The sequence below is a fragment of the Chrysoperla carnea genome, chromosome X, assembly GCF_905475395.1.
Source record: "Chrysoperla carnea chromosome X, inChrCarn1.1, whole genome shotgun sequence".
Lineage (NCBI taxonomy): Eukaryota > Metazoa > Arthropoda > Insecta > Neuroptera > Chrysopidae > Chrysoperla > Chrysoperla carnea.
In genome coordinates, this window is record NC_058342.1 from 33687757 (window position 1) to 33714304 (window position 26548).

The 26548-nt window shown below is 31.9% G+C and overlaps 1 protein-coding gene across 4 annotated transcripts; it reads left to right on the plus strand.

The window, feature by feature from the left end:
* The first annotated feature begins 1690 nt into the window (after positions 1-1690).
* On the plus strand, positions 1691-25070 carry LOC123302739 (nuclear factor 1 X-type). Of its 4 annotated transcripts, none has more exons than XM_044885810.1 (11): positions 1691-2015; positions 12178-12333; positions 15745-15936; positions 16229-16412; positions 18670-19023; positions 19464-19541; positions 20276-20481; positions 20747-20858; positions 21830-22104; positions 23118-23331; positions 23437-25070. In XM_044885810.1, the coding sequence occupies exons 1-11, from the start codon at positions 1935-1937 to the stop codon at positions 23592-23594; spliced, it is 2010 nt and encodes a 669-aa protein (XP_044741745.1). In that variant the 5' UTR covers positions 1691-1934; the 3' UTR covers positions 23595-25070. The 4 variants fall into 4 exon arrangements, with proteins under 4 accessions (XP_044741745.1, XP_044741746.1, XP_044741747.1 ...); XM_044885811.1 differs by having other exon boundaries at positions 21833-22104; XM_044885812.1 differs by having other exon boundaries at positions 21845-22104.
* The last annotated feature ends 1478 nt before the right edge of the window (positions 25071-26548 follow it).

Consider the following 26548-nt stretch of genomic DNA (forward strand, 5'->3'; position numbering starts at 1 on the left):
TGCGATGATTTAAAATTCGATCTATAATCTTCAATTGAATCAGTATGTACATTCGATCATCAAGTCTGTTATGACGCGAACCTTGACTTTCGCACTTTTATGTTGTATTCATCGCAGATATCGCTCATGGCTTTGAAAAATTTCCTGAACTCTTCTAAAATGTTCGATGGCCTCGCCAAGAACCAGATTTTCTGTTTGAAGTACTAAGCTCAAAGATAAAGTCAAAGAATGTACCGAGCTCAGAATATGCATGGATATCTTATTGCATTTACAGGACTATATTATTAGTTTATGTGAGCAGATTCTCAATCCGGGGGGGGGGGGAGGGAGGCGGTTGACCCCAAAATCCCTCCCTTGCTCACGGGTCTAGTATGGAGACATTTTAAACGGTTCTTATAGTAGCGATAAAATTTGTGTCTTTTAACTCAAAAAATGTCGCTCTAAAGGGGTAGCGGGTTCGATTCCCGCCGTCGCAACAAAATTAATTTAATTAATTGTTGTGATGGTATATGCATGAAGGAGGTGCACTCAGCCTCTGAAATTGAGGAACTGATAAATGAAATTATCAGCGAAAAGGTGGTAAAAGACACATATATATAGCCTAAGTGTGTCCTTCGTGGACAGCCAATATAACCTAACCTAACCTTACCCAAAAAAATACCGAGGAAAGCACGGTCATCTAGGTACTTTCATATATCCATGGTATAAAAATAGGGGATATCGTTGAAACACCCATTAATATGCATCGAATGAACAGAATATAGTGGCCACAAGATATGGGAGACACTGTACGTCATAGTGTATATAAAATAAAAAAAGAATCAAATTGACTACTGCAGCATGCATAATGATGAATATTGTTCTTGTTCGGGACTTGTGCAATTGCAAAAAAATGTACAATAATTAAAGAAATAAATGTCTTTTGAATTCCAAGTTAAACGTTGACACAAAGTATACAAAACAGTACGCAACGCAAACACATTTCTAGAAAGATAAAAAACAAACGTTAAAATATTGTTTTGCTTCTTTAAAATTATACTACAAGAGTGTAATAATTATCACACATAATAGTGGCGTCCGCGTCGCGACGTTCGGCTCGGTCAGTGTTGTGTGTATGTATATATGCGCGACGCTTGAATATTTTCCGAAACATTGGCGTCGTTTGAATCGCGTCGACGTTGTTTTAAAGAAGGTTGCAGTATTTTCAGTAGTAACCATCGAAGTATCAGTAACACATTACTCCAAGACAGACACAAAAAAAAAACGAAGCAAAATTTATTTTCCATAAAAATATTTTTATTTATTTTTCTTTAATATTAAAATTTACGTTACGAGACGGGTGTATAACAAACGCGTGGTGTTTCAAGTCAAAGTCGAATTTTCGAAGGGTAGGAAATTTTCGAGAAAATTTTCTAAAAAAAAAATAAGTGTTTTGTGATATTTTAAATATAAAAGTGAAATCGACGTCTGTGTTTTGTTTTTGAGATAAGTAGTCCAAAAAAAAAATTTTTTTTTATTTTTTTTCTTTCGAAATTTCGATGTGATCTCTCATCTTCTCTGGTAATTGATCGAAATCTCACAGTCGGTAATGCAAATAACATCGTATTAGACAGAAAAAAAAAACAATTGCACATATATATACACATACATTAAAGTTGAGTAATTCTATCTCGACTAATTCGAAATTTTTTGATAATGTTATGTAATGTATCTGAAATTAATAAATTAATTCAACAACAAATAACATCTGATTCGAATAATTACGGCGAAACAAGGTGACCAAATCTTTAGATTCGAACAGTGATATTTTTTTTTCGAACAGTTCTTCGAAAGTGATATTTTTTTTTAGTAAAAAAATTTAAGTAAATAAAAGAAGTGTTTACGTAGAAAATTGCGAAGTGCACCTATTTGAATTACTGAATGCAGAACAAGGCATGTTTATTCCCGATACACTGAGAAGCTGTATGGTGGAGCCCGATGTATCTTCATATCTTCAAACACCTTCTTCAGGCCAGGTGCTCACAACATCCTCTACTATATCCAGAAAACCCGGATTCTGTACTATTCATATGTAATTAACAAATATAATTAACCTAAAGTGTTGTCAATCCTTGCACTTAATATATTTAAATTAATTATATATATATATATATATTTTTAACGTATTTTCTTAAAAAATACGTTAAGAATTTCGATATATTTATATCGAATGTATCCAAAATTTTCCGAAAACACGATTTGTTTTTTCTCATCTGTTCCACATTTGTAAACCGAAAATTTTTTAGTGAAATCGAAACGTTTTTTGTGGTTTTGAGGGAATTTTATTTTGCGATTATTTTAAAATCAACTTTTTTACTCTCTAAGGGCGTTTCAAATTTAACATCGTCTTCTGTATACAAGTTTTTTATATCTAAGTTTCAAAATTTGGATCAAAAAGATAAAAAAGACAGATTTTTTTTCAATTCAATCACCAAGAAATTGGATTTATTTAAATTCTAATCTTAAGGGGTTTACAAATTTTCAAACGATAGACCGTAGCAAGTTTGGGTATCTCAATTATTTCAATATTGCGTGGATATCGAAAAATTTAATTTTTCAACCCTTGATCGTTTTCAAAACTTAAAAATTATTACCAATACTGGTTTCATTCATAGATTTTCTTCGGTAAAAATTGCAAAGCAATGCAAAATTGTAGTCGAAAAACCCAATTTGAAAACGAGTTCTTAGAAATGTGGCAAAATTACGAATGTAGAAGTTTTGCTTTCATGTTTCGACTATAGACTGAAATTATTCCAGAATTCGTGAATAAGACTAAAGAAACATTTTAAATGATCCTCAATTTTCTAGTTGTCCTTGGAAATTTTATGAAGCTGAAAATAATTTCTTGGTTCGATTCAATTCGATTTGTTAAAGGGGGGTGGCACAGATTTGTCTTAAAGTTGAAATTAAAATATTTTGTACAAAATCTTTCTTGAATACATGAAAATTTTTCATTTGACATGATCTTTTTGGCAAATAGTTGTGTGGAAACATTTGAGAAATGATTTGTTGTGGACAAAATTTTGGTACATTTTCGTATATATATGTTTTTGTTTTATAACAAATTTGTTCGTATTTCGTATGCGATTCGTGTAATCAATTTGCTCGCTCTTTATATTATCCGCTCGAATTCTTCTTTTATTTTGTGTCTAAATTCAATATCTATGGATCTTACTCTTTTAATTTTTTTTTAGGTTTGATTCGAATTCACTATTTTATTTTTTTAGTGATGCCATGGACATTCGTCTGAATATTCGATACTCGGTTGCAATTCGGCATTAAATTTGCATTGCCGAATATTCTATAAATTCAAATGCAATATGGTGAAACCCGAATAGTGACCGAATATCAAAATTTCAATCAAACATTCTTGGTATCACTAAATATTATTAATTTTTTTTTTTCATTTTATTATTATTATTTTTTTAATTGTTGATGTTTTCAATTCTTTCTACGCTACTCAATGTTGTTTATTTTGAAAATTGTTATTTGATGTTTGTAAATTTTCCAGCACAGTTTGTTTTTCTCAACAAAAAAAAAAATGAAAACAATGCATTTTCTGAACATATACAGTTGTGGAAAAGTTTTGGAAAATGTATTGTTTAAGTAAATTTGATGTCGCCTTTTAATTTTAGTAGGTAAATTTTTTTTTTAAAGAAAAAACTCCCCCCCAAAATACAGTTTTCCATAATTGGAAAAAAAAAATTCGAAATATATTAAATTTGGAATTCATCTGCGTATTTCAAAACAAATTTCGAAATAGTGATCAAAGTTCAAATGATAGTTTCTCTGACATATACGTCTATAACAGAGGCCACCCACATCATTATTTAATACCAAATTCGATACATTCACATTAATTTTTTTTTTAAATCCGTTAATTAATCCTAATAAAAGACTCGCAGTCTTGAATACAGTTCAATAATTTTTTTGGGAAAATTGTTAAACAATTTTCCCTTTCTTGAAGAAAATAAATCCAAAATTGTTTGGAAATTCTTAGAAAAGTCGAAAAAAAATGTATTGCTTTGAAGTACGCACATGACTACTAAGTTTGATGATTTCTGGCGGATGAAACGCTAAGGAACTGAGCTATCCAAAAAACGTATTTTGCAACAGCAAAAAAACAACTCATTTTCAATAAGGTTTCGTTTTTTTTTTTGACGGAATATAAACATTTTGTTTATATTTTGACTTGAAGACAAGAAGAGGTTTTGGTTGCCAATATTCCACTGGCATATTTCCATCTAAACACGTGCTGATTTGGAAGCCATCAAAATAAATAATAATCAAACAAGTGAAATTTTATTTAAAAATAATACTTTCTTCCGAAATTCTTCAATTACAAAAAAAAGTTCGAGAAAGTTTTTCTGTTATTATTTTTTTTCGGGATTTATTTATAGACGAAATATATTGAACTATTTTTAAACGTTTTAAAATGACGCATTCGTCCTCTATGATTAGGTGAATAATTAAAAAATATATTTAAGCATTTTTTTTTTTTTAATTATAACATCGAAATGACTTTGACAAAAATGAGTTAAGCGTGGGTGTTAAGATACTTGAGTATGACATGGTCATAAGGATTCAAACGTTGTTATTTTTGATTAGAGAAATTAGCGGGTATTCGTACACCGTTTTGTGGGACTACTGGTTATTTTTTTTTTTCTGTTATAAAACGCGGAATATTTTTCAGAGAGATATATTATGGGCCCAGTTGTGGTGCTGCTTTGGTGCGTCACTTTATACCTAGAGATGCTGCGCGTTATTTTTAGTTACAAATAGACTTACGCTCAGTATTCTCTCATGTACTTAAAAACGCAGCTGACTAGGTTCGTGTTAATGTGTGTGTGTGTGTATTTCGATTTATAAGTGTGTTCGTTTGTTTTGAACGGGACGTTTTGCCCAGAAATATGCAATGTTTCTGTTCTTTTAATATAACAAACACACAAAACTTTTTTTTAAAGAGAACACTCGACGAACACGCTCAGCGGTTCTCGGCTCAGTCGCGCACAGTATACACGAGTATGAATATTTATATTTATTTTATCATAATATTCACGATATTAACTAACTCGACTATTGTCGGAAACAGTACCTGCCTATAATATACATCGAATACTTTTAATTCGATCGAATATAAGCGCGATTTAATTCTAAGCATGTTTTCATATCGATTTATTTTTGCTTTGTAAATCTCAATATTTACAAACATTCTAAGGATGTACGAGCGCCAAGGAAATTTTAGATAAAATTTAAGGAAGGCTTGCCTAATTATTTAAATAAATAAATGACATCAGAAGTAGATGTGTTGTTTTTATAGATTTCTCCAAAACTAGTCGGTTGGTATTTAAAACGAAAAAACAACCCTGTGTCCGACTAATTAAGGATGTAGGAGCACGGCAGTAGGGACACAAATTTAAAAAATATTTTTTTTTTCAATTTTAATTCGATATTTGGAGTAATTTTCAAAATATCGAAAGTTGATAATTTTGTTTCATTATTTTAGCTTTCGATATTTCGAAAACCAAAGCAGATATCGAAAATTTTTATTCCTATTTTTCGTCTACATTCATGAAATGAAATTCATTATCGAAATTGAAAATAAGGTTCAAGTAATTTCAACTACAAGTCTAAACTTTCCTTGGCGCTCGAACTATCTTAAGTATCTGCCAAGAAAAAGGATTATATATCGAAAACGATGAGGCCAGGCAAAATAATGTCAGAAGTCAAAAACTGTTTAGAATATTCCAAAATACATTATCATACGGTTTTCAAATCAAATTTTTGACCAGAATCACAAAATAATATTTATACGAGTTTTCGGAGAAAGGGTGAGGTTAGATAAGCAATATCCGGGATCAAAAAAAGGCTAGGAATCGTCGAAAATTTAGGAGGAGAAATAAGACTCTCTTAAGATCATAACAGTTTTCATAAAAAGGGCGTGACACGTGAAGATGGAACGCCAGATGATCAAATCAATATCCGACGCGAATTTTTTTGCCAAAGAATTGCCGAAATTAATTCCCAGTAACATAATTGCCTGGGGAGCAATTATACTAGATTCTAATACTGATGGTTATTATATTTTAAATCGAAAGACGCGCATTTAGGTGAGCAACCGTTTAATTCTCTATTTCAATTTTAGAAGTCCATATAAGTTACCGAAGAAGGGTCGGGACAGAGCAGTTGCTCCCCTGATCTGTACTTACCATTGATTTAGTTGGCGAAGTATGTGCTCATGCCAATTAACTATTTAATTTTAGCTCAAAAATGCTGATTTGCCATCTAGAAGAAAAATTTCTGTATTGTCCCCCAATACACCAATTACTGTATTAATTTACTTAAATTTCGATGGAAATATGCAATGGAAGTTAGCAGTTTAATAAAAAATGGAAACTCAAAGGAAACTGTTATTGAAAATGAGATGAATCATATTAAAAAGTTTAATTTATTTTCTTTCAATTATCAAAATTAATGTTGACGCCCCTCCCCTGACTACACACCGATTGAAAATAATTGGAAAAAGCGAATTTTTCCATAAAAACAAAAAGAATATTGTTTCAAAAAAAAAAATTAAATATTGGTCCCATATTTTAAAATGAAAAATCAATGAAAATTTAGCATGCAGCAGCACTTAGGTTATACAACACTGTTAATTTATTTACCAAAAAAAAAAAACCAAAAAAATTTCTGACAAACAAAACAAATTCAACTAAAAATTATAAAACAAATTTTCAATAATCGAATTTCCTAAAATCGGTTGCCAATTTTGATACATGATTTTCAAGTACAATAACTATACTTTCTTTACGAAAGTTATGGAAAAAAATTAATTCTGTATATAGAAATCAAAATTCTTTTTTGGGAACAATCAAAAGTTGTAAAAATATATTAACTAAGTACAACTTTTTAGAATAGAAAACATTTCAAATTTTTCAAAATTAAACTCAATTGGCTAAATAAAATAAAGATTATTAATCCTGATTTCATAAAAAAATTATTGACACCAAAATCTTTTCGAAAATTTTAGTGGAATCGATAGATTTTGACAAAAAAAAAAAACACATAGTCGATAAAACTTTCATTTACCTTTGAAAAAGAATTTGTAGTTAGTCACAAAATAAGCTCTTAAATTATTTGCTCAAAATAATTTAGCCTGCAAAAAAAAGAATTTAGCCTTCTTATTATAACGATTTCTATCATTTGGTGAAGTTTAGCATACAATTTCTCTTGCACCTTGTATTATGTGCTAGCGACATGTACAATAAATATACATAGCTTACTAATAATTATTCATTTTATACATAAAAGCGTAAGCTTTTATAAAACTTCTCTATTCTTCAAGTCAGATTTAATATTTTCCAAATTTTTAGAAAATTTTTATAAGGATTCCGCGGGGTACATTTGTATAATTTTTGTGTCCATGTTAATGTGTCCATGTATTCTTAAAAGTTGGACAAAAAACATTTACAATTCTCTCTCTAAAAGAATATCCGGATTAGCTAACGCTAGATCTAATAAGATGAGATTTAAGTTAAAAGTAAGTTTTAGAAGATATTTTGTACTGCGTTTTGTAACAGTTTGATCTATTGTGCCTCTTTTGCTTCGAAAGTACTCTCGAAGTCCCTCAGCTTTAATAAACTTCAAGATATTTCTTGAGGTTGACACATTTATTTTACTTCAGTGAAAATCAGTTCACCCCAAGTGATAGTGTTCTTTGAGATAGAAGCTTCCCTGTTAGATGAAAGCCCTTATAAAAGGCTTTTCATGGAAAAAGGTTTCAAAGGCTTAGCAACTGGGTAAAAATCTTTTGAAGGTATATACTAGGCGGTTTACTGGAAGAGTACATTCTTCAGGCACTACAGAAAATTTTTAATTGTCCTTGAAAGACCCCTAAATAAGATAGTCGAAGTCTGGCTGGAGGGTAGCGGCAAGGGATATTTCTTTGTTAAAGGCATATCCTTAAGTCAGGTATTTAAGGAATTAAAAATCAAAAAGCCAGACGGGTCTAAATGTTAACCAGACTATTGAAAATTCCCAAAATGAAGCTGACAGACTTTCTCACTTCTAGACATTCTAGAAAGATGCGGTTTTTTTATACGACTTGAAATTGCTGTTAAGGCAACATTTTCTAAATGAATACTAAGTAAAATTATATTTTACGAAAATAACGTTTGTTTTTAGTCCAACAGCTGTTAGACTATAAAAGGCGGGTAAATAAATAAATTTGAGTAAATTTTTTGAGTGAATAAAAACGAACAATTTAAATAAACATGTTAGAGCAATAAAAACGTTTGAGTTATTTGTATTTCACACAAATACTCGCTCGTTTTCATATTGTTATATTTTCTATTGTATTCATATGTTTACATGGATCTGAGTTGGCAACCGATAAAAAGAATATTAACAAAATAAATTTTGCATGCATATCAAACATAATTGTCAAATTATTACATAAATAAACAAATAAAAACTCAAATATCGATTGTTATTTATTAATATTTGACAATTATTAATCAATCAAACGCAACGCAACGATCAAAAATGATTTATAAACCATTTTTTAATAATTCATACACAAATCAATTATTCACATACACACGTTTATCTAGCGCATATACTACATTTATTAGTGCAGGCGCTGAAAGGAATACAATATGCAAATACAATGAGAACATTTTTACTTTTCCTTGAAATTTGTTAAACAAAACAAATGTAATACTTTCTATTTCTTGGAAATTTATAGATATAGGATTTTGGGCTAGTTTTCATTTATTATGAGTAAGGTTCTGTCTTTTTTTTTCAAAATTTTAGATTCGGAAAAGGACAAAAGACCATCCTTCATCAAGATATCTTACAGTTTTCTTAAGAAATTGAGGTTAAGGATGAATGGGACTAAAATTTACCTCTTTTCTGATCATGAGTTACATCTTTTTCCAGAATTTCAAATCAATTCCTTCACTTTTCGAAAAGTTATCATAGAAAATATGAGGTTACACCGGTTTAAAACGTCACCAAAGAAAACAATGTAGAGATAAAAATTGCGTGCAGAAGGTCGCGTGGATCGTTCTGGAAACGGAAAACTCCTGTTCTGTATTTTTTTACAACGAAATAGACCTGTTTAAAAAAACTAGCCATTTCCAAAAAATTTTCGAATTCTGAATTCGTCCATTCGCTTAGGTTTGAGCTCTCTGCTGACCAAATCAGAATCCGTATTTGTAGACTATACGTCCGGGATTGCAACACTAAGCATTGCGTATATAAACGTTTACGTTCCAAATTTTAACTTTCTTCGTCAAATAGATTCGAAGAAAATAGGCTGTGAATCGGACAGACAGGCAGATTAATTTGATTTATTTAAAAGATTGCTATATATACCATGAGAAACGATTGATGACAATATTTCTATTTGCACATTGAATTCCCTTCAGAACTCGATATAAATAGTGTGTTTAAACAAAAACACAAATGTTTTATAGATCATCTTAAAAGGTATGTTTCAATATATGCTCCCGTTTTAGTTCTGATTTGTTCCCAATCGATTGCTAGAAAACCAATTTAATCGAACTCAAAGTGTATAAAGTCAAGTTCTAATTTTCTTCAAATCAGGAGCGTAACAGCGTATATCGAAACTTACCTCTAATTGTAAATTTTTGTCGTATTCTATACATTTACTAAAAACTTAGGTGGTATAACTTCATTTACAAAAAATAAGTTAAAGTGAAGCGAATATAGTCAAAATCGGTTTTTCTAGACATTTTCATTGCCGCATTTTGATAGTTGGCAAATCGAATTTGTTTCAGTGTTGAATTAAATCTAATTAAATTATATAAAACCAATTAATTCGAAATTCAAATCAATTATTTTGTCATTAAATCGCGTACTTACACTGCGCTGAATGAAAAGACGGTTGCAAAGAATGATTTTTGACACTGGCTGGGCAGCTGGCATGCTGAACACCTTGAACACCTGGGCCCGGCAGTGTATCACGACTACTGCAGGAGCTGTCACAGTGATGACGAGGAGGAGACAATGTCTCATTTTCTCTGTCACTGCCCAGCTCTTGTCATGAGGAGATGGACTTACTTGAGCCAGCCTCTCTTTGACGACCTCTCCAACCCAAAGTCCGTCGGCGTCAAAGCATTCCTGCTGTTCTTAAACAGCTCCAAATGGTTTCTGGAGTAGCGGTCGGGAATGGGTCAACCCTTTTTCAGTATCACAACGGACCCTATGGTCTAAACGTGTCCTATCCCAATTTCAGGATTTTCGAAAAATGCATACATATAATCGGTTTGATGTGCCCCAAACCGACCGATTAGTCTGAAAAGGATGATTTTATTGTTGATAGAAATTCGTAAAGACGATGTTTTAAACAAAACGACAATCAACCATTAAAGATTTTTCTTCCCGAAAAAGCTGGTGTTTTCCAGTTTTTAATTTTGGTCGTTATAAGAGGAATAGTTCTAATAGTTTTAACCGATATGTCATATTTAATCCGATGTTTTTATAGAGTGTATATTCTAAATGTTGTTTGTGATTTGTTGTTATAAGCGAATGTCGCTACAACCGATTTTGACTGTAGTAAGCTAATTAGCTTCTTATGGATTCACATTAGCTTTTTTTGGTGTACTTTATGATTTCTTTTTTGTTTAATTTTTGTAAGTGTTTAGATTTACCGTTCAGTGTATTTATTTGTGGATTAACTGTTCAAAACTTTATGCGTACACATTTGGGTTTATTAGTTAGAACCACAAATGTATACGCATAAATGTTTCTTTTCTATACGTTTTATGAAAATAAGCAATTTCTCATAATTTTTCGAAACAAATTTCTAGGCACACATAGTTCAATTAAAAAAATTGCCCTTTTAAAAAAATTTTATGAAATTTTGAAATATCCGTATCACCGGGACTAGGCTCGTCGGGTTTATCTAAAACTCATTCGAATACTTATAGTTTGTAGTTTTTGAATACAAAGGTCCGCCGCTTTGTATCGAGGGTTGTCAAGATAAAAAAACTGTGTGCCAGCTCTGACGCATGACTGAAGTTTACTCCTTAAGTATAGTATGCTGTGTCCTTCAGGTTATTGTCAGTTTCAAACAATACATGCTTTTAATAATGTGGGTAAAGAAAACAATAAGTTTTTATTAAAAAGTTTAAATTCACTATTCATTAAAATTAAAACCAATTCATGTCGACAAAAAAAAGTATGAATAATAATAATAATGGGGTTAAGGCTCCGTTTCCCTGACATATACGCTTATAACAGAGACCACCCACATTATTATTTGTTAATCTTCATTAATTTAATTACAAACATATTTTACAATTACATTTTGATGTGGGTGAAGTCAGTTACTTCATTCTTATCCAAGCGACGACAATGTGATCAATTCTACCGCGCCTATTAAATATAATTGTTCACACTGCCGCTGCCTAGATTCGAACTCGTAACCTAAGTCTAAGTAGACAAGCAGTCAAAGTCTAGCGCCTTAGACCGCTCGGCCATTTAGTCTCAAAAAAACGTATGAATACCAATTCAATCTAACGAAGACCTTAGCTAGGTAGCTAAGATGGTCTCCTGCCTTCCCCTCTACTTATGTGTAAACAATTTTAATTTTTTACCTTTTAGGCCGAAAATGTCGAGATTTGTCCCACCCTTTTAAGCCAATTTGGTACGACACCATTGATCCCAATTTAGATTTTCATGCCCTAGTGGTATGCCGACCTTAAAAAACTTTGGTTATAACGATATATATATATATATATATATATATATATAATAACACAGACTAGATGAACCGTACGAAATTTTCGCAGTCCCAAGTAGACATCACCAAGAATGCATCCGATTTACCTTCAAAGAGGCAATTTTTTTAGAAAATAAAGGCAATTTTTTTACACAAAAGTGTTAAAAGTATCAAGTAAAAAATTAAGTTTCTAAAAGTTTTATTTTTTCGATACAGATATTCGGATAAGAAATCAGAGACGATGATATAATTGCTTATATCATAAATGTGTAGAATTATTATTTATATATTTGACACTAAACAAAAATACAGACAAATTAATCGTAAATCGTAAGATGGAAATTTTAAACAAAAAAATGTTTTGTTTTTATTCAATTTGTTATTTTCAGGATGAATTTCATCCATTTATCGAAGCCTTATTACCATTCGTTAAGTCATTCTCCTATACATGGTTTAATTTACAAGCCGCCAAGCGAAAATATTACAAAAAGCATGAGAAACGAATGTCTTTAGAAGAGGAACGTCAATGTAAAGACGAGTTACAGGTTAGTAATATGGTATTATCGTTAGTCAAAAATAAATTATGAAATTTGTAAAAAGTTAAAATTTATGTAAAAATATACTTAATTATTTTGATTTCGAGTCATAAAAGACCTTTTTTCTTTTAAAATATTAAAATTAAAAATCGTAATTTTTAAACTGCATATCACGTGAAATAAAACGCAGACAAGCCCTGCTGTGATGTCATAGCGGTATGAGTCATAGACCATCAGTTAGTTCAGTGTAGACAGCTGGGTATAATATATCCATAGATAATAAGTATTTATATTTATTATAATCAGATGTCTATGAATATATCTGTCAAACTTATTTGTGTTATTTCGTATATTGATACCGATATTATGTCATCAAATTGGATGCCCGCGTTTTTGACAGTTTAAAAAAGGTTTAAAATTTAAGTTTTTGACAAGAAAGTTTGTGTATTTTTCCGAAAAAAATTTTTGGTGGCTTTTTATTAGCAAAATCAACATTTTGAGGTACTTTTTCAAAAATAATAGAAGAAGAATAGTACCCTATTCTTTCATTTATTACACCATCCTCGGCGGATTTTGAAACAAAAAGTCAAAGGAATCATTTCTTTAGGGCGTATATTAGAATAATGCATTCGATCGTATATTAACGATCGGGCGTATTAACTAACATTCGAATTATTTGAAGAAAAAACAATCTTAAAATACAGTCATTATCATATTTAAGGTACCTCCCTCGTCGAAATAAATCTGTTCTGGAAGTCTGGAATATTTAGTTTGAAATTCAGTAAAAGAATATGTGAAGTAAAACTATCTCTGAAAAAGTCTGGAAATATCAAATAAATTATTAATCAATCATTTAATGACAGGAAATGGTAATCGATTGAGATTCTTTCGGAAGAAATATTATATATCTGAGTTCTCCTAGAAGATTTTTTTCAGAATTAATAAGAAATTTTATGATATTCTAGGCTAGATTTAGAGTTAAAATTATTTTTATCTTATATTCAACTTCGATGATAAATTTTGTTGTAACTTCATTCATATAGATGAAAATTAAGAACAAAATTTTTCGATATCTGTCTTGGTTTTCGAAATATCGAAAGATGAAAAATTAATTTTCGATATTTTGAAAATAACGCCAGATATAGAAATATAGAAAAATATGGAAAAATGCACTACCGTGCTCATACATCCTTAAGTACAACAAAAAAAAACTCTTAAAAATATTTTCATTCATAAATTATTCGTAATTACAGCAGTATGCACCCGTTGCAGCGTCCCCTCTGCGGTACACAATAATTTGCACAGCTATAGAGTATAAACAAATCGATTTAGGTTACATAGAATTAGTATGATAAAGATATATAGAAAAAAATTCAAAACAATAAGCATTTGTTAATTTGTAGAGCTAATTATGTAGCTCTTAATAGCTGTGTCTGTTTATTACAGATATTATACAATGACTAAGGCAATTTAATAAATAATTGGCTTCTATCCAGTCACTGGGCTATACAGACTCTGAGCTTTAATATACGTATTACGTTTTCTCCATGTATGGTTCGGGAGCTGGTAGTTTTTTTTCAACAAATAATTTTCATAGCACTGCAGGGTTGCCATATAGACGAAGAAAAGAAGGAATAAAGTTCGAAAAATTTGAGCAGTAAGTCGGATTTGTATGCGGTTTACGGCATTCGATTCGTCGCACCAGATATACCTGATGCAACGGTATCTGCGTCGCTTCCTGGAGTTTTCGATAATTCGTCATATAATCAGTGAAACTCGTTTTCCCAACTTTTGGGATCGTTGAACACGAAAGCCATAGGAGGCGGCACAGATACCGTTGCATCAGGTATCTCTGAGACCAATACTGTCACGATATTCTTGTTCAGTGACTCCAAAAAACCTCGTGTAACGTGTTTGGACCGATTATATAACAAATTTCCCGAAAACTCCACTAGACGACGAGGACCCGTTTACCCTGAGCACCAAGTACATCTGAGACCAATACTGTCATGATATTCGTGTTCAGCGACCCCAAAAACCTCCGTGAAACAAGTTTGAAATCAGTTTTATCACTATTAACTGAATTGTGACGCTCTAACGAATCGGATGCCGAAAACCCCATTCAAATCCGACTTACTGCTCAAATTTTTCATACTTTGATCATTTTTTGTGCTTCGTTTCTTTGTCCAATATCTCCGAATCAGAGATATTTTTTCACTTTTTTGAACCAGAGTCTCCGGTTATAGAGATGTGCCTCCAGTCTCCGGACAATGGTTTCCAGTTCTCCGGATTTAATAAAAAATATAATAATTCGGTAATAAAAAATATAATAATTTATGAATAATGTAAACAAATAATACATACTACAGTTAAATTTGTCTATTGTGTTCATAGATAAATTTTAATCTTTTATCTATGCGAGTCTTGTTCTTATCTATTTTGAGTGACATTTTTGAGTGGCAATCCTAGTTCCGCTGACTGAAATGATGGTTCCAGTTGATTAGGAAATCGTTTAAAACTTTCGACTACCAGCTCACGAATCATACGTACGTGTCCTGCCTTATACTATTTGGTCAATTATAATCAAATTCAGATTATTGCAATTATATTATCTGTATAGTAAATGCAATACAAATTGTGCCTAAACATCTTTAGTTAACCAGATTTTATGTTTATTTAGAATAATATTATTTCTATTCAATAATTTTAATATAAATTTATTGTCACTACGATTATTATTGCTCAAGGTATAATGTCCGCTATAGTCCGCTAACTATACAAATTATACACACACAACTGCATACAATCAAACAAACGTGGTGGTGTTAAATTATCGACTTTGTCGAATTATAGAGTACTGTCAAAAACCCCCTGTAGTTCGGAACTTCTTGAAAAAGAATTCCTTGCAATCCGACAAATAACAAATCAAAGTGATAAGATTTTAGAGAGAGTTTTTTTATACAGTGAAACCTGTTTGTACAAATTGCCTGGTCATTATAACTAGTTTTGACTGTAAAATAAATTATTTTCAAATATATCGAATGTTTATCTGAAAACCGGACGTCTTCTAGGAATTGTCTCCTAGGTCTTATGTATAAAATTCACCACTTCCAACACAGTAAGAAATTTATGGCGTTTACTACAATACTGGTATGAGTCAGATACTAAATTATTTATGTTAGCATAAGTAATATAACAGTATTGAATAGGGCTATCCTCCAGAAGTATTGTGGGTATCCCACCAGTATGTGCCTGATGTCCTTACTGCATTGACTTGTCCGTCATAATTATTGTTAAGGTTACTAATTCCCTCAATACAGTACACCGATACTGGCGTAGTGATATCCACCAAAAATTTCTTACCATGAATATGAATTCAAATTTGGTTCAAATAAAATAATTTTAAAATATTTTCTGTAGAATGAGAAAGCAGAAGTGAAACAGAAATGGGCGTCTAGACTATTAGGAAAATTACGTAAAGACATAACACAAGAATGTCGTGAAGACTTTGTACTCAGTATTACAGGTAAACGAACCGCTATGTGTGTACTATCAAATCCGGACCAAAAAGGGAAAATGCGACGGATTGATTGCCTTCGACAAGCTGATAAAGTACGTTTTCCAACAAGATAATATCTACATTGTAAATAAAATCATTTGATATTTTAATAAACCTTCCTTAACTTAAAAACAGTTAAGAAACCATCGATTCAAAACCTCCCCCAACCAAATTTTCCGTATTCATTGAAACGTATTTAAACTACATAAAAAAAAATCAAGCTTTCTCTGAAACCTGCTTCCTTATTTGATGAAAAAAAATTTCTGTATCAAATGATTTAAAATTTACAATCGAAGATAAATGGCGGGAAATTATAAAATTTAACATAATTAATATGATTTGTAGGTTTGGCGATTGGATCTAGTTATGGTTATATTATTTAAAGCAATTCCATTGGAGAGCACGGATGGTGAACGTTTAGAAAAGAATCCAGAATGTTCGCAGCCAGGACTATGTGTAAATCCATACCATATAAATGTATCTGTACGAGAATTAGACCTATACTTAGCAAATTTTATTAATAATCACGGTAAGTTGAATTCGTTTTATACAACCTTATTTATCTATCACTACAGTAAAACTTCGTTAAATTGATCCTTAGATTATCTAAGGATACCCGATTAAAAATTTTTTTCTTTTACCTGATTACAAACTGATCTTAAACGAGATTTAACGAGGTTTTTCTGTAAGCAGTTTTTATTCCTAACAAATAAAAAAACCTCGATTTTAACGCATTTGCTGCATTTAAATGTTACTCACTACGCTTGCGACTTCGTTCGCGAGATTTAAACTCGGTCAGAGAACATATTTGGGTCTTTAAAATTAGTTATATAGATGAAATCAGCTGATTTCAAAATGGGTTGTAGGATTCGAAAGAAATGCCACAAAGGATTAAATTAGAGAAGCGAAAAGCCCTTCAATGACTTTTCGTAAAGTGATTACGTAAATTGTATTGGGAGTAAAGTTAAATTTTCATTTAAGTAACTTTCTACCCTTAAAGTATTTATATACAGTTTGGCAACTATGAGTTTTCATGGACGTTCTTATGTATAAAACAAAGAAAGAGTCTTCAGACAATGTATTGTGTGCCATTTAACGAAGACGACTGATCGGCTATCGACTTAAGTCGGCTGTCAGCAACGAAATGGTTGCCAGACTTCATATTTATATTTTGACTTTATAAAACCTAAGTTTGGGCCCCAAGTTTTTTCACCAGGGTCTTTGATTACCTAACTACGTTTCTGATGATCATAGACATAGAAAAATTTAGTTTGTTCTCGATCTAGGTGGCAAATTAAGGTTAAAGAAAATCCTTCACATAATATATTGGTTAAAAATTTGTAAAACCTCACTTTTGTATCATCCTGTATGTAAAACGGTTTGTTGATCTACGAAGTATTTTTCTTTTTAAGATTATTGACCAGCAGAGTCAAACACACACAAACAAATCAGATCTTTAAATTGTTTAACAATAAATGATAGATTCGTATCACGATTATTTACTGTATCGATTAATTTAATATTAAAAAATATACGCCTTCTTTTTTCAATATGCGCGAAAGTGTTTACGAATTGTTTACATTTATCTTATAGTACAGGCGCATTCAACGATTTTTTCATACATATCAACATTTTTAACTTCTTTTTTTCTGATTTAAATTTTACCGCGAAAGTAATTTTTTTTTTTGAGGTTATACTCATCGTTTATAATTTATGACGTTTATAACATAGAGATATAAGGACCATAGAGCCGTAAAATGATATCCCCCTAACGGTTTATTATAGTAGAAAGTGATCAGATCTAATATCTTCGATAAGACAGAGAGAAAATACCAGTGATACAAATGTATTAAAGTATAAACACCTATCAGTTCTGTCTCTTTCTTTGCGGTCTAATTCACTTATTCCGTTTCCTATGTATTTAGATCTCTATGGTTTATAATCAAGGAAAACGAATTATTCAGTTACTTTCATATTCTATGTAATAGACCTTTTCATTTTAAAAAGTGATAACCTTTTACTGTGTGTCCGAAACAATAATGAATCGTAATTGAAATGAAAAGGACAATTTAAAATTTAAAAAAAAATGTATATAATAAAATTCGATTCGGAATAATTAGATTGAATTCGAAATAATTTCAATGACTATAGTTATGTGCGCCTGTACTTATTGAATATATTTGTTAAATATGCGTAGCACGTTCCAAATTGAATGCCACCTTATGCGTGCTAAACATTTTTGAATCATGAACCATCATTATCGTTGCAATTTTAATATATAATTATGTTTGTTGTTAAAAAAAAAAAAAGTAACACCAATGACCCCATATTTATTGCAATTCATTCAGTAAGTGTGTCGAAGTGCAACTCCACCTCGAAATTATCTTTCAAATATATTTTATTTTAAATGAATTCCGAACAGGTCAAGAACCTTTTAAAGTTTTAACGTTATCAAATGTTTTATCTTGGAGCATAGGTATGCAGAGTCCGGCTCAGTGGTCGAGCGGTCCAAGGCGTTAGTCTAAAATAATAGAAAATTTGCTTACGTAATACTTGATGTGTTTTTCATCGATTGTTTAATCGTTGACTAAAGTTCCCAATTTTGATTGATTGCTTTCCTCAAACCCTTGAATTCGTTTGCGTCTTCATCTTTCCTGATCGGTCCTCGGTATAGAAATAATTTTGTTTGATACACAAAAAAACTTTTTGTTAATACTTCTTATTTTTTGGAAAGTTTTTTGTTTGCAGTTTAATAATTGTTTTGTGGATAAATTTAATTTTTCTAGATGCTTTCAATTGCCATAATAACCGTAAACAGGATGATGATCGTAAACAAAAGAATAATTATAATCCATATAATGGTGTGATATGCAATGAAATAATATTAGCAACGGGTGTCTTTGGTTCGGCAGAATTATGGAAATTGTCAAAGCCATCGATATTGTATGATGTAAATGAATCGCAACAAACAAATTCACAACCGAATTCAATAAAAACTGAACAGTCCTCATATTATTGTAACAGTTATTCAAATCAAATTGGTGGCAGTGTACCAGTATCGATGAGTGAACCGGATGATCGAAGTATTGTGCCCGTTTCCACATCGTTAACACAAACTATGATTGTACCTAGTGCCTATTGTAAGTATATCACTATTTTTTTCTAGATTAAGTCATGATTCCTATCCTGCCTCAGACGCAAGCGTCTGACACTGTGCGTCTGATACGTGTGTCTGACGCATACTTGACTGTTTCCTATGCTGCTGCTGACGCAAGCGTCTTACGCGCACTGCTGTCATACTTGACTGTTAAAAACTTGAGTGAAGACTCGATCTCAGTCTGTCAGCACTTTCTTTTGGCACCTACGCTGTGTGGCTACATAAAGAGATGGTTTTCGAATGGGAGAGGGGGGGGGTTCGCTAAAAAGGTGTTGTGACCCGAGCGCGAGTTAAGCTCGCTACGCCACTGCACTGATATGAATTCAAAACATATCAATTATATTTTTCTTGCAAAAATAAAAATAGAAAACTAAAATTTTGCAAAATTTAGCATTAACAAAACATTTATTATTAAATTTTCAGATCCACTTTGTTCGGTGGATACAGGACCATCCCAAGAAAGATGTGGTTCATCTCCGCGTACTGAAGATCTTGACTATGGCAAGTACCAAACTAATTTAAATGATTTAACCAAAGCAACTAATCAAAATTACTTAGTTTAGCATAGATTTTTTTTATTTTTTATTACTAATCTTCCCACATGAATTGATTAACAAATTGAAATCAAAAATAGTCCGTAGTATAACCGGCATCTTTGAAATACTAACAAAAAATTTAATGTTTGAATTCAGGACCACGATCGCTTCACTCGTCAGGAATAATTCGAAGTGGTAAAGTTGAGAAACCTGTTACTATACCAGAACTAACAGACTTCACACCAATGTCCAGGTCAAGTGATAGTTTAGAACTATCTGCACATTGTAGTCATCAAAGTATACCAAATTCTCGGTCATATCCGACCCGATGTTTAACAATATCGAGATCTCAGGAAGATGGTAATATTCAAATTCTACAGTATTTTAGATAGTCACAAGAAATACAGATTTGGAGCTCAATAAATTTAGTACTTGGCTGGCTTTCGAAAACATAAATCTTTTCTTTTCGTTCTAACAAAATAAAAATAATTTGATTTCAATATTTTTACATCTTTTACCTACAAGCGAATTTTCAGCGAAGTGCTAAAATTTTTGAGGCCAGACTTAATTAATTTCTCTATTGCTTGTGTTAATATATTTGCCTAATTAACTAAATCTCGAACTGTTTTGTGTTTTCTGTAAACATTCATCAATTTTCCAAAATATTTTCTTACTTAAAAAGTTTGTTTATTTTTTTAGGTTTGTCACAGAATACGTCTGTGGTTACATCATCTTCCCATCATTCGACAAGTCCAAGTGGGGCTGTATTTTACCATCATAGTCCGGGCAACGAATCACATCCACACCATAATACGGTGAAATATCCAGAAAATGGTCATGACACATTATCTGATTTTGTTACTTTTGTTTGTCAAGAAGCCGAAAATAGTTCTCAAAATTCTCAAGTAAGTTTCATTTTTATTGTCGCTTTTAGACTAGCTTCACACGGTCAATATTATAGACAGTTGTCAAAAAACTATTCAACCTAAGAAATCTAAAAATTGGGGTTCGTTCACTCGAGTCAAATAAAATCATGATATGAAAAGAGACAGCATCTGTTTAAAAAAGTGCAAAGAGTAGGGAAATGATGCGTTCGCCAAATATATTAATGGATCTTCAATAAAATTAAATCTTCTATACAAAATAAAATGTTTTTCTATATATTTTCAGATGAATAGTCAATTATCAAGAAGCCCAAAATCGCAATATTTTCCAAGTGCAATGCTACCACCTCCGCCATTGCCGCCAATGGCTCGGCCGGTTGCTATAATTCGTTCCACTGGTAAGTAACTTAAATCAAAATCAATATTTTTGAACACAGAATGGAACTATAGTTTGGGTATGGGGGTATGGGTATGGAGGTTAGCGGGCCATGCTCGAGCATCGCGCCTCGAAGCAATGGTTCAGAGCACCTAGCCAAATAGACCCTTGTACTCTATCCCCGCTACGCTTTTCAGTGGCTATTATAACCAACTGATGTACTGAAACCCAGGATTTGCCTAGCGCTGAGTTTCCTAATTTCTTCTGGTTCGAGTATGGCCGGATCAAACCATTTCCTTCGCTGCTGTATGAGCGCCGGGTAGTAACAGAGAAAGTGGATCGATGTTTCTTCTGAATTTTCTCCGCATCTATCACACGCTGGAGATTGTCTTTTTCCAATCTGATGTTGGAACTTGTTCAGGTTATCATGCCCTGTGAGTAACTCTACGATGACTCTAATATCAGCTCTATTTAGTTTCAAGATCTCCTCGGCTCTGTTACCGAGCGAGTTTCCTTCACCCAACAGGCTTTTGGCCATTCGCCCTCCCTCGTAGCTGGTCCATGCCTGCAATTGTTGGTTTTTCAGATTATCTCCTAATCTGTTAAGACCTTCTTGGTATGGCATCCTCGCAAGCTTTTCTTGAGTGGGAGCCAGGAACTATAGTTTACTAAAACCAAATTTATTTGCTAATTTGCTTAACTAGAACAAAATACAAAACTTCTTTAGTCGATTTAAAATTTTTGTTGCCTTTTAAAAACTATCAAGTTTTTCCCAAATTTGCTGCGAGTCTCCCAGGTTTTTTAGTCGCTAATAACGACGAAATTGATGGTGGAGTATAGGATGAAACAGATTGAAGGGGTTGGTTCATGAAGGGGCGATAACAAGCGTAGAAAGACTTACTTGTAAATCGTCAAGTAAATCGTGAAACTCATTATCTGCTAGTTCCATTCTGATGTGTTTATCTAATTTTACAATTATTTGGGATACATTAGAAGAATACAACGTAGGTGATTTATCGATGAACACTGCGAGCTCATCACCGACATCAGTGACACCAACTGGAAGTGAAACGTCTACACCAAACGAGCAAGTCATCTTACAATCGGAATTAAGTTCTTCTCCACCTCCAGCTTCGCTAAGTCCAAATGGTGCTGTTTCTGATCAAGATAAGAATTTAATTGATTGTAAATCGCCAACATCTGGATCTGCTTTTAATTCAACAAGCAGAGATTTTGCCTTCAACCATTTTCATTCCCAGCCAGGACAGGTAAGCTCATGAAGTTTCTTTAATATAAACAAAACTAGTTAACATTTTAAGAAACAAATTTAAGGAATATTTTCCTGAATTCTATCGCAGATTTACTTCTAGTCGTAGTAAAACTGTGGAATACATGCGCACACATTATATTATGGCCATTTCTTTGAATACACGATATCTGAGCTAGTTAAAGCACGGGCACAATTTTACAGGCCATATATTTATACTACTGTGCCCAAAAAATTAGGTGACATTGTATTTATTTTGAAAATTCTTTATTTATTCATCCAAATCAATTTCATCCCCTTCAAAGTAATCCCCTACCGACGCAATGCACTTATGCCAACGGATTTTCCAATCTTCGAAACACTGGTTGTAGTCACTTTCCGGGATTGGCTTCAGCTCTGTCCTCGCTGCGGCTTGAATCTCCTCTATCGTATCAAAACGGTGTCCCCGGAGCGGTCTTTTGAGCTTGCTAAACAGCCAGAAGTCACACGGCGTCAGATCAGGTGAATACGGTGGTTGCGGATATGGGTTGAGTGCAGTATGGGATGTTGCATTATCGTGGTGTAAAAACCATGAATTGCCTTTCCACAATTCCGACCTTTTTAGGTGGATAGCGTTACGCAAATGACGCATAACGTTCAAATAATATTCCTTGTTGACTGCTTGGCCGGGCGGAAGGAATTCATAATGCACAACAAACGCGCGTAGTTTAAATTTAAATGTCAACTTATTGTTTGGACAAAGTATTATATAAAAGATATCCAATGCGCGCGCATATATTCCTCAGTTATGGCTATTCCTCAGTCGCTAGGACTAGAAGTAAGTGTAATCACGAGAATGTGAAAATGAAGCTCGCCTGAAGTCTTAAAATGCGAGGCGACACACACAAGTATCACCTCCATATTCTCATTTCTCTCCCAACTTTGTGCTACTTCGCAAAATTGTTGCGGTGGCTTTACGAACTAATATTGATTAGTATAGTAATGCTAACTGAATTTCTGTGTAAATTTTTTCAGCTATTCAGTTACTCGAACATGAGTACTATGGGAAGCTTATCAAACGTAACAAATCTAAGTGTATATTCTTCGTCACGAGGAGTATCCCGGACCACAGCAATACCACGATGGAATGCCCCACCATACATAACATTAGAAGAAGATTTCAATATTGTTCCGCATTCAGTTGCACCAAATACATCTGAAGCGAATACAGTCGTACTCATGGACGAAGGTATTATTTATATTTAAATAAATAACAACTGAAACACACTGTACATCTTATCAAATAGCTAGATGTATAAAAATATTAAAAAATAGGTTTCACTTTATCTGGTAGATCGTTTCTTCCAAACTGGCGTTCCAGTACCTGACGCAATGGAGGTAGAACAACGTCCAACCAATGTGCCTAGTGATGTTGAGAAGACGTCCGAGGTCCTAATTTCCTCTGCCAATTCGGCAAATTTACCCACAATGGGTGAAGCAAAATCTCCCTAGTTGCCAACAATTTATTTACATAGCAATTATTTCAGTCCATAACCGCATAACACTCAAAATATGATGTAGTTTATAATTATTATATTAATTATAGCATATTAGTGAACTCAAAAGTCAAAAGTCAAAAGTATACTTACGTTGAAAATATTTAAAAACAAATTATATTATTACTCAAAAACAATCCAAATGAAATCGAATACGCCAACAAACTCCAACTTTCTGCAGAGATATTCAAAGCAAACATTTCCCCTCAAAATAACTACACACGAGTCCCTTTAAGCCGTTGTGTAATCTATACCTCGTCTTTTGGACGCAACGATGGCTTCTGGAGACATGTTCTGACGCGGCGATGGCTCCTGGTGACCCACTCCAGATGATTTATGCATAACGTTTCATCATCAAGATTCTACGTACGGCGTTTTTCGAAACTATTCACAGTTCTTAAGTTTACTGATTCTCTTGTTAACCCTAGAATGGAATCACGAAACCAAATAGAATTTAGCTCCTAATTTTCTGGTACATAGTACTAGAGAGGATTTCTAGTACAGAAGATTGTCGACCATGTATCCACCAGTCATTTCTATCTATATTTATTCAGCCAACTCTATTTCCATTTCAGAACTTGTAATTTGCCTAAATTAACTCGTTATTTCATGGGCCCCTGAAGTTTTTCCATAAAATTATGCACTTGAAGTCCCACAATTGAATGATTTTTCCATCGTTACAGAAGAAAAAATGAAAATTTCTCCGCGATCTCTCAATTAGAATTTGGTTTTCTGTCGGAATTTCCAGAAAGAATGTATTTTCATTACCAATTTCAATAACTTTTGATAGAAGTTATCAAAACTACGTTTTCATTCTAGGGTTCAATATCTAACACCTTTTGCATACTTCTAGTAATTTATTAGTAATATTTCGTAAAAATTTAGTATTTAGACAGTTACAAATAAACTTGATAGCTAAAAATCAGATACTCGAGGAGCAGAGACAGACAGGCTTGCGTTACAACTCTGATCATTTCTTCATTTCTTCGCAAACATTATTCCTCTCTCCGCAACGACTCGGTATAAAAAAAGTGCTCATTTTCTCCGATTCTATTAATGGAGATATTTGGGAATATCGCTCGACGATGTGTGACGATGAAAGAACGTAATGTCCGCAGTTCGTTGCCAATTTCATTTTAGTTTTTGTCTCAGCTTGTTCGTTTTTTTTTGTAAATTTTTGATAATTTATAGAGAGTAGGGCTTGACGATAGGAAAATGACAGATTCAAAACGTCAAAATTTTGCATAACATATATCATGACCCTGATAGAGACATTTATTAAACATGGCATTATTGGTAAATTAAGGGGAAATCGTTCTGAATATCTTTGTATGCTGCGATTTATTTGAATACCCTAGTCTGAACACCAGTGCCATTTACATTATGGAAATTTTTACTCCACTAATGCTCAACCTAAAAGAAAAGCAATAAAATTCTATCCATAGTAAATATTTGAAATCAATTTAGAAATATTGAGTTTATTTTGACTACATGAAAAAATTTTATACCAAAATGAAAAAAAAACAAAAAAAAAAAAATATTTATAAAAAAATTGATTTCATTTATTTTATTTATGGAAAATTGGCTTATTCGATTTATTTTGATTGTTTTAAACAAAAAAAATTTGTAGAAATTAAAAAACCAAAAAAAGCAACGGAAAAAAAAAACCTTTCTTCCCCTTACAATAAATATATACATTAATTATTATAAAAAATAAATAGTGTTTGCCTTAAGTTCCCAAAAATATATTGGGACATTGTTAAAGTTTCTACGCTTCGTCTTCCCCAATTATTTAAAAAAAATAATAATAATAATAAAAACAAAGAGAAAATTTTGTATTTTTTCTTAACATAGCAAGAAAAAACCATAAAATTGAGAATAGATTTAAAAACAAACATAAAAAATAATTTAACAATTGTTTAGCCCAGTTTTTGAAAAAAAATCGTTTTTTATTTTGCACAAGTGTTGTAACTTTCAATTTGACAAAACAAAGACACAATGGATTTCAGTTTTTAAAATTTTATTTAATTATTTAAAAAAGAAAAAATTGATATAAAAATTTAAAAAAAAAATTATAAATTAATATAAAAAAATGTGGTTAAATATTCGCTACTGAAATTTTGTTAACCAAATTATTCCGCCTTAAATTTTGGAAATAAAAGGCAGAATAATGTTATATGCGAGAAAACGGTAGCGAGTTTATAGCCAGTAAAAAAAAACAAAAAAAAATACTTCTCACTTGTGCCTTGTGCCAAAATTAAAGTCTGGGACATTAAAAAAAAAACATTTTTTGATAAAGGTGACCACCGACGTTTTGTATATTTATTATTCGTCCGATTCATAATAATTTTTATTTATTCGTGTTAATTCTTTTTTTTTTTCGATTTTTTCTCAAAGCAAAGAATAAAAAAAAAAATTGAGAAAAAAATGTGTACAGATTCAAAAATGAATTGTAATTTTTTGAATCTTAAGTGATATTTCAGTTCAAAATTTTTCATTTTGTGTGTAGTTTTAAAAAAAAAAAAAAAATAAGAAAAATACAAGAAAATTGTGTAAGGTTAGTCAGTTTATTTTTATAATTACCATAGGAAAAACCATTAAAAGAAAATTTTGTAATGAAAAGTTTCTTATCCATTTATGCTTTGACATTTTATCAAAATAAATGGGTATTTTTAATTTATACATTTCAAAATATAAGTAAGCTGCTTCGACCTTTTTTAATTTTACACAAATCTGCCCGATCTTTTCGAATGGCCGAGAATTTTTGATTACTAAATGTAAATTACAATACCATAGACAAATCCTGAAAGACAGTGTAATATGACTAAAATTATTGGAAACAGCCGTACGCTAGCGACACTATTGAGGGTTACACGAACTCAAAATTTTGATCGGATTAAGAAGCCGATG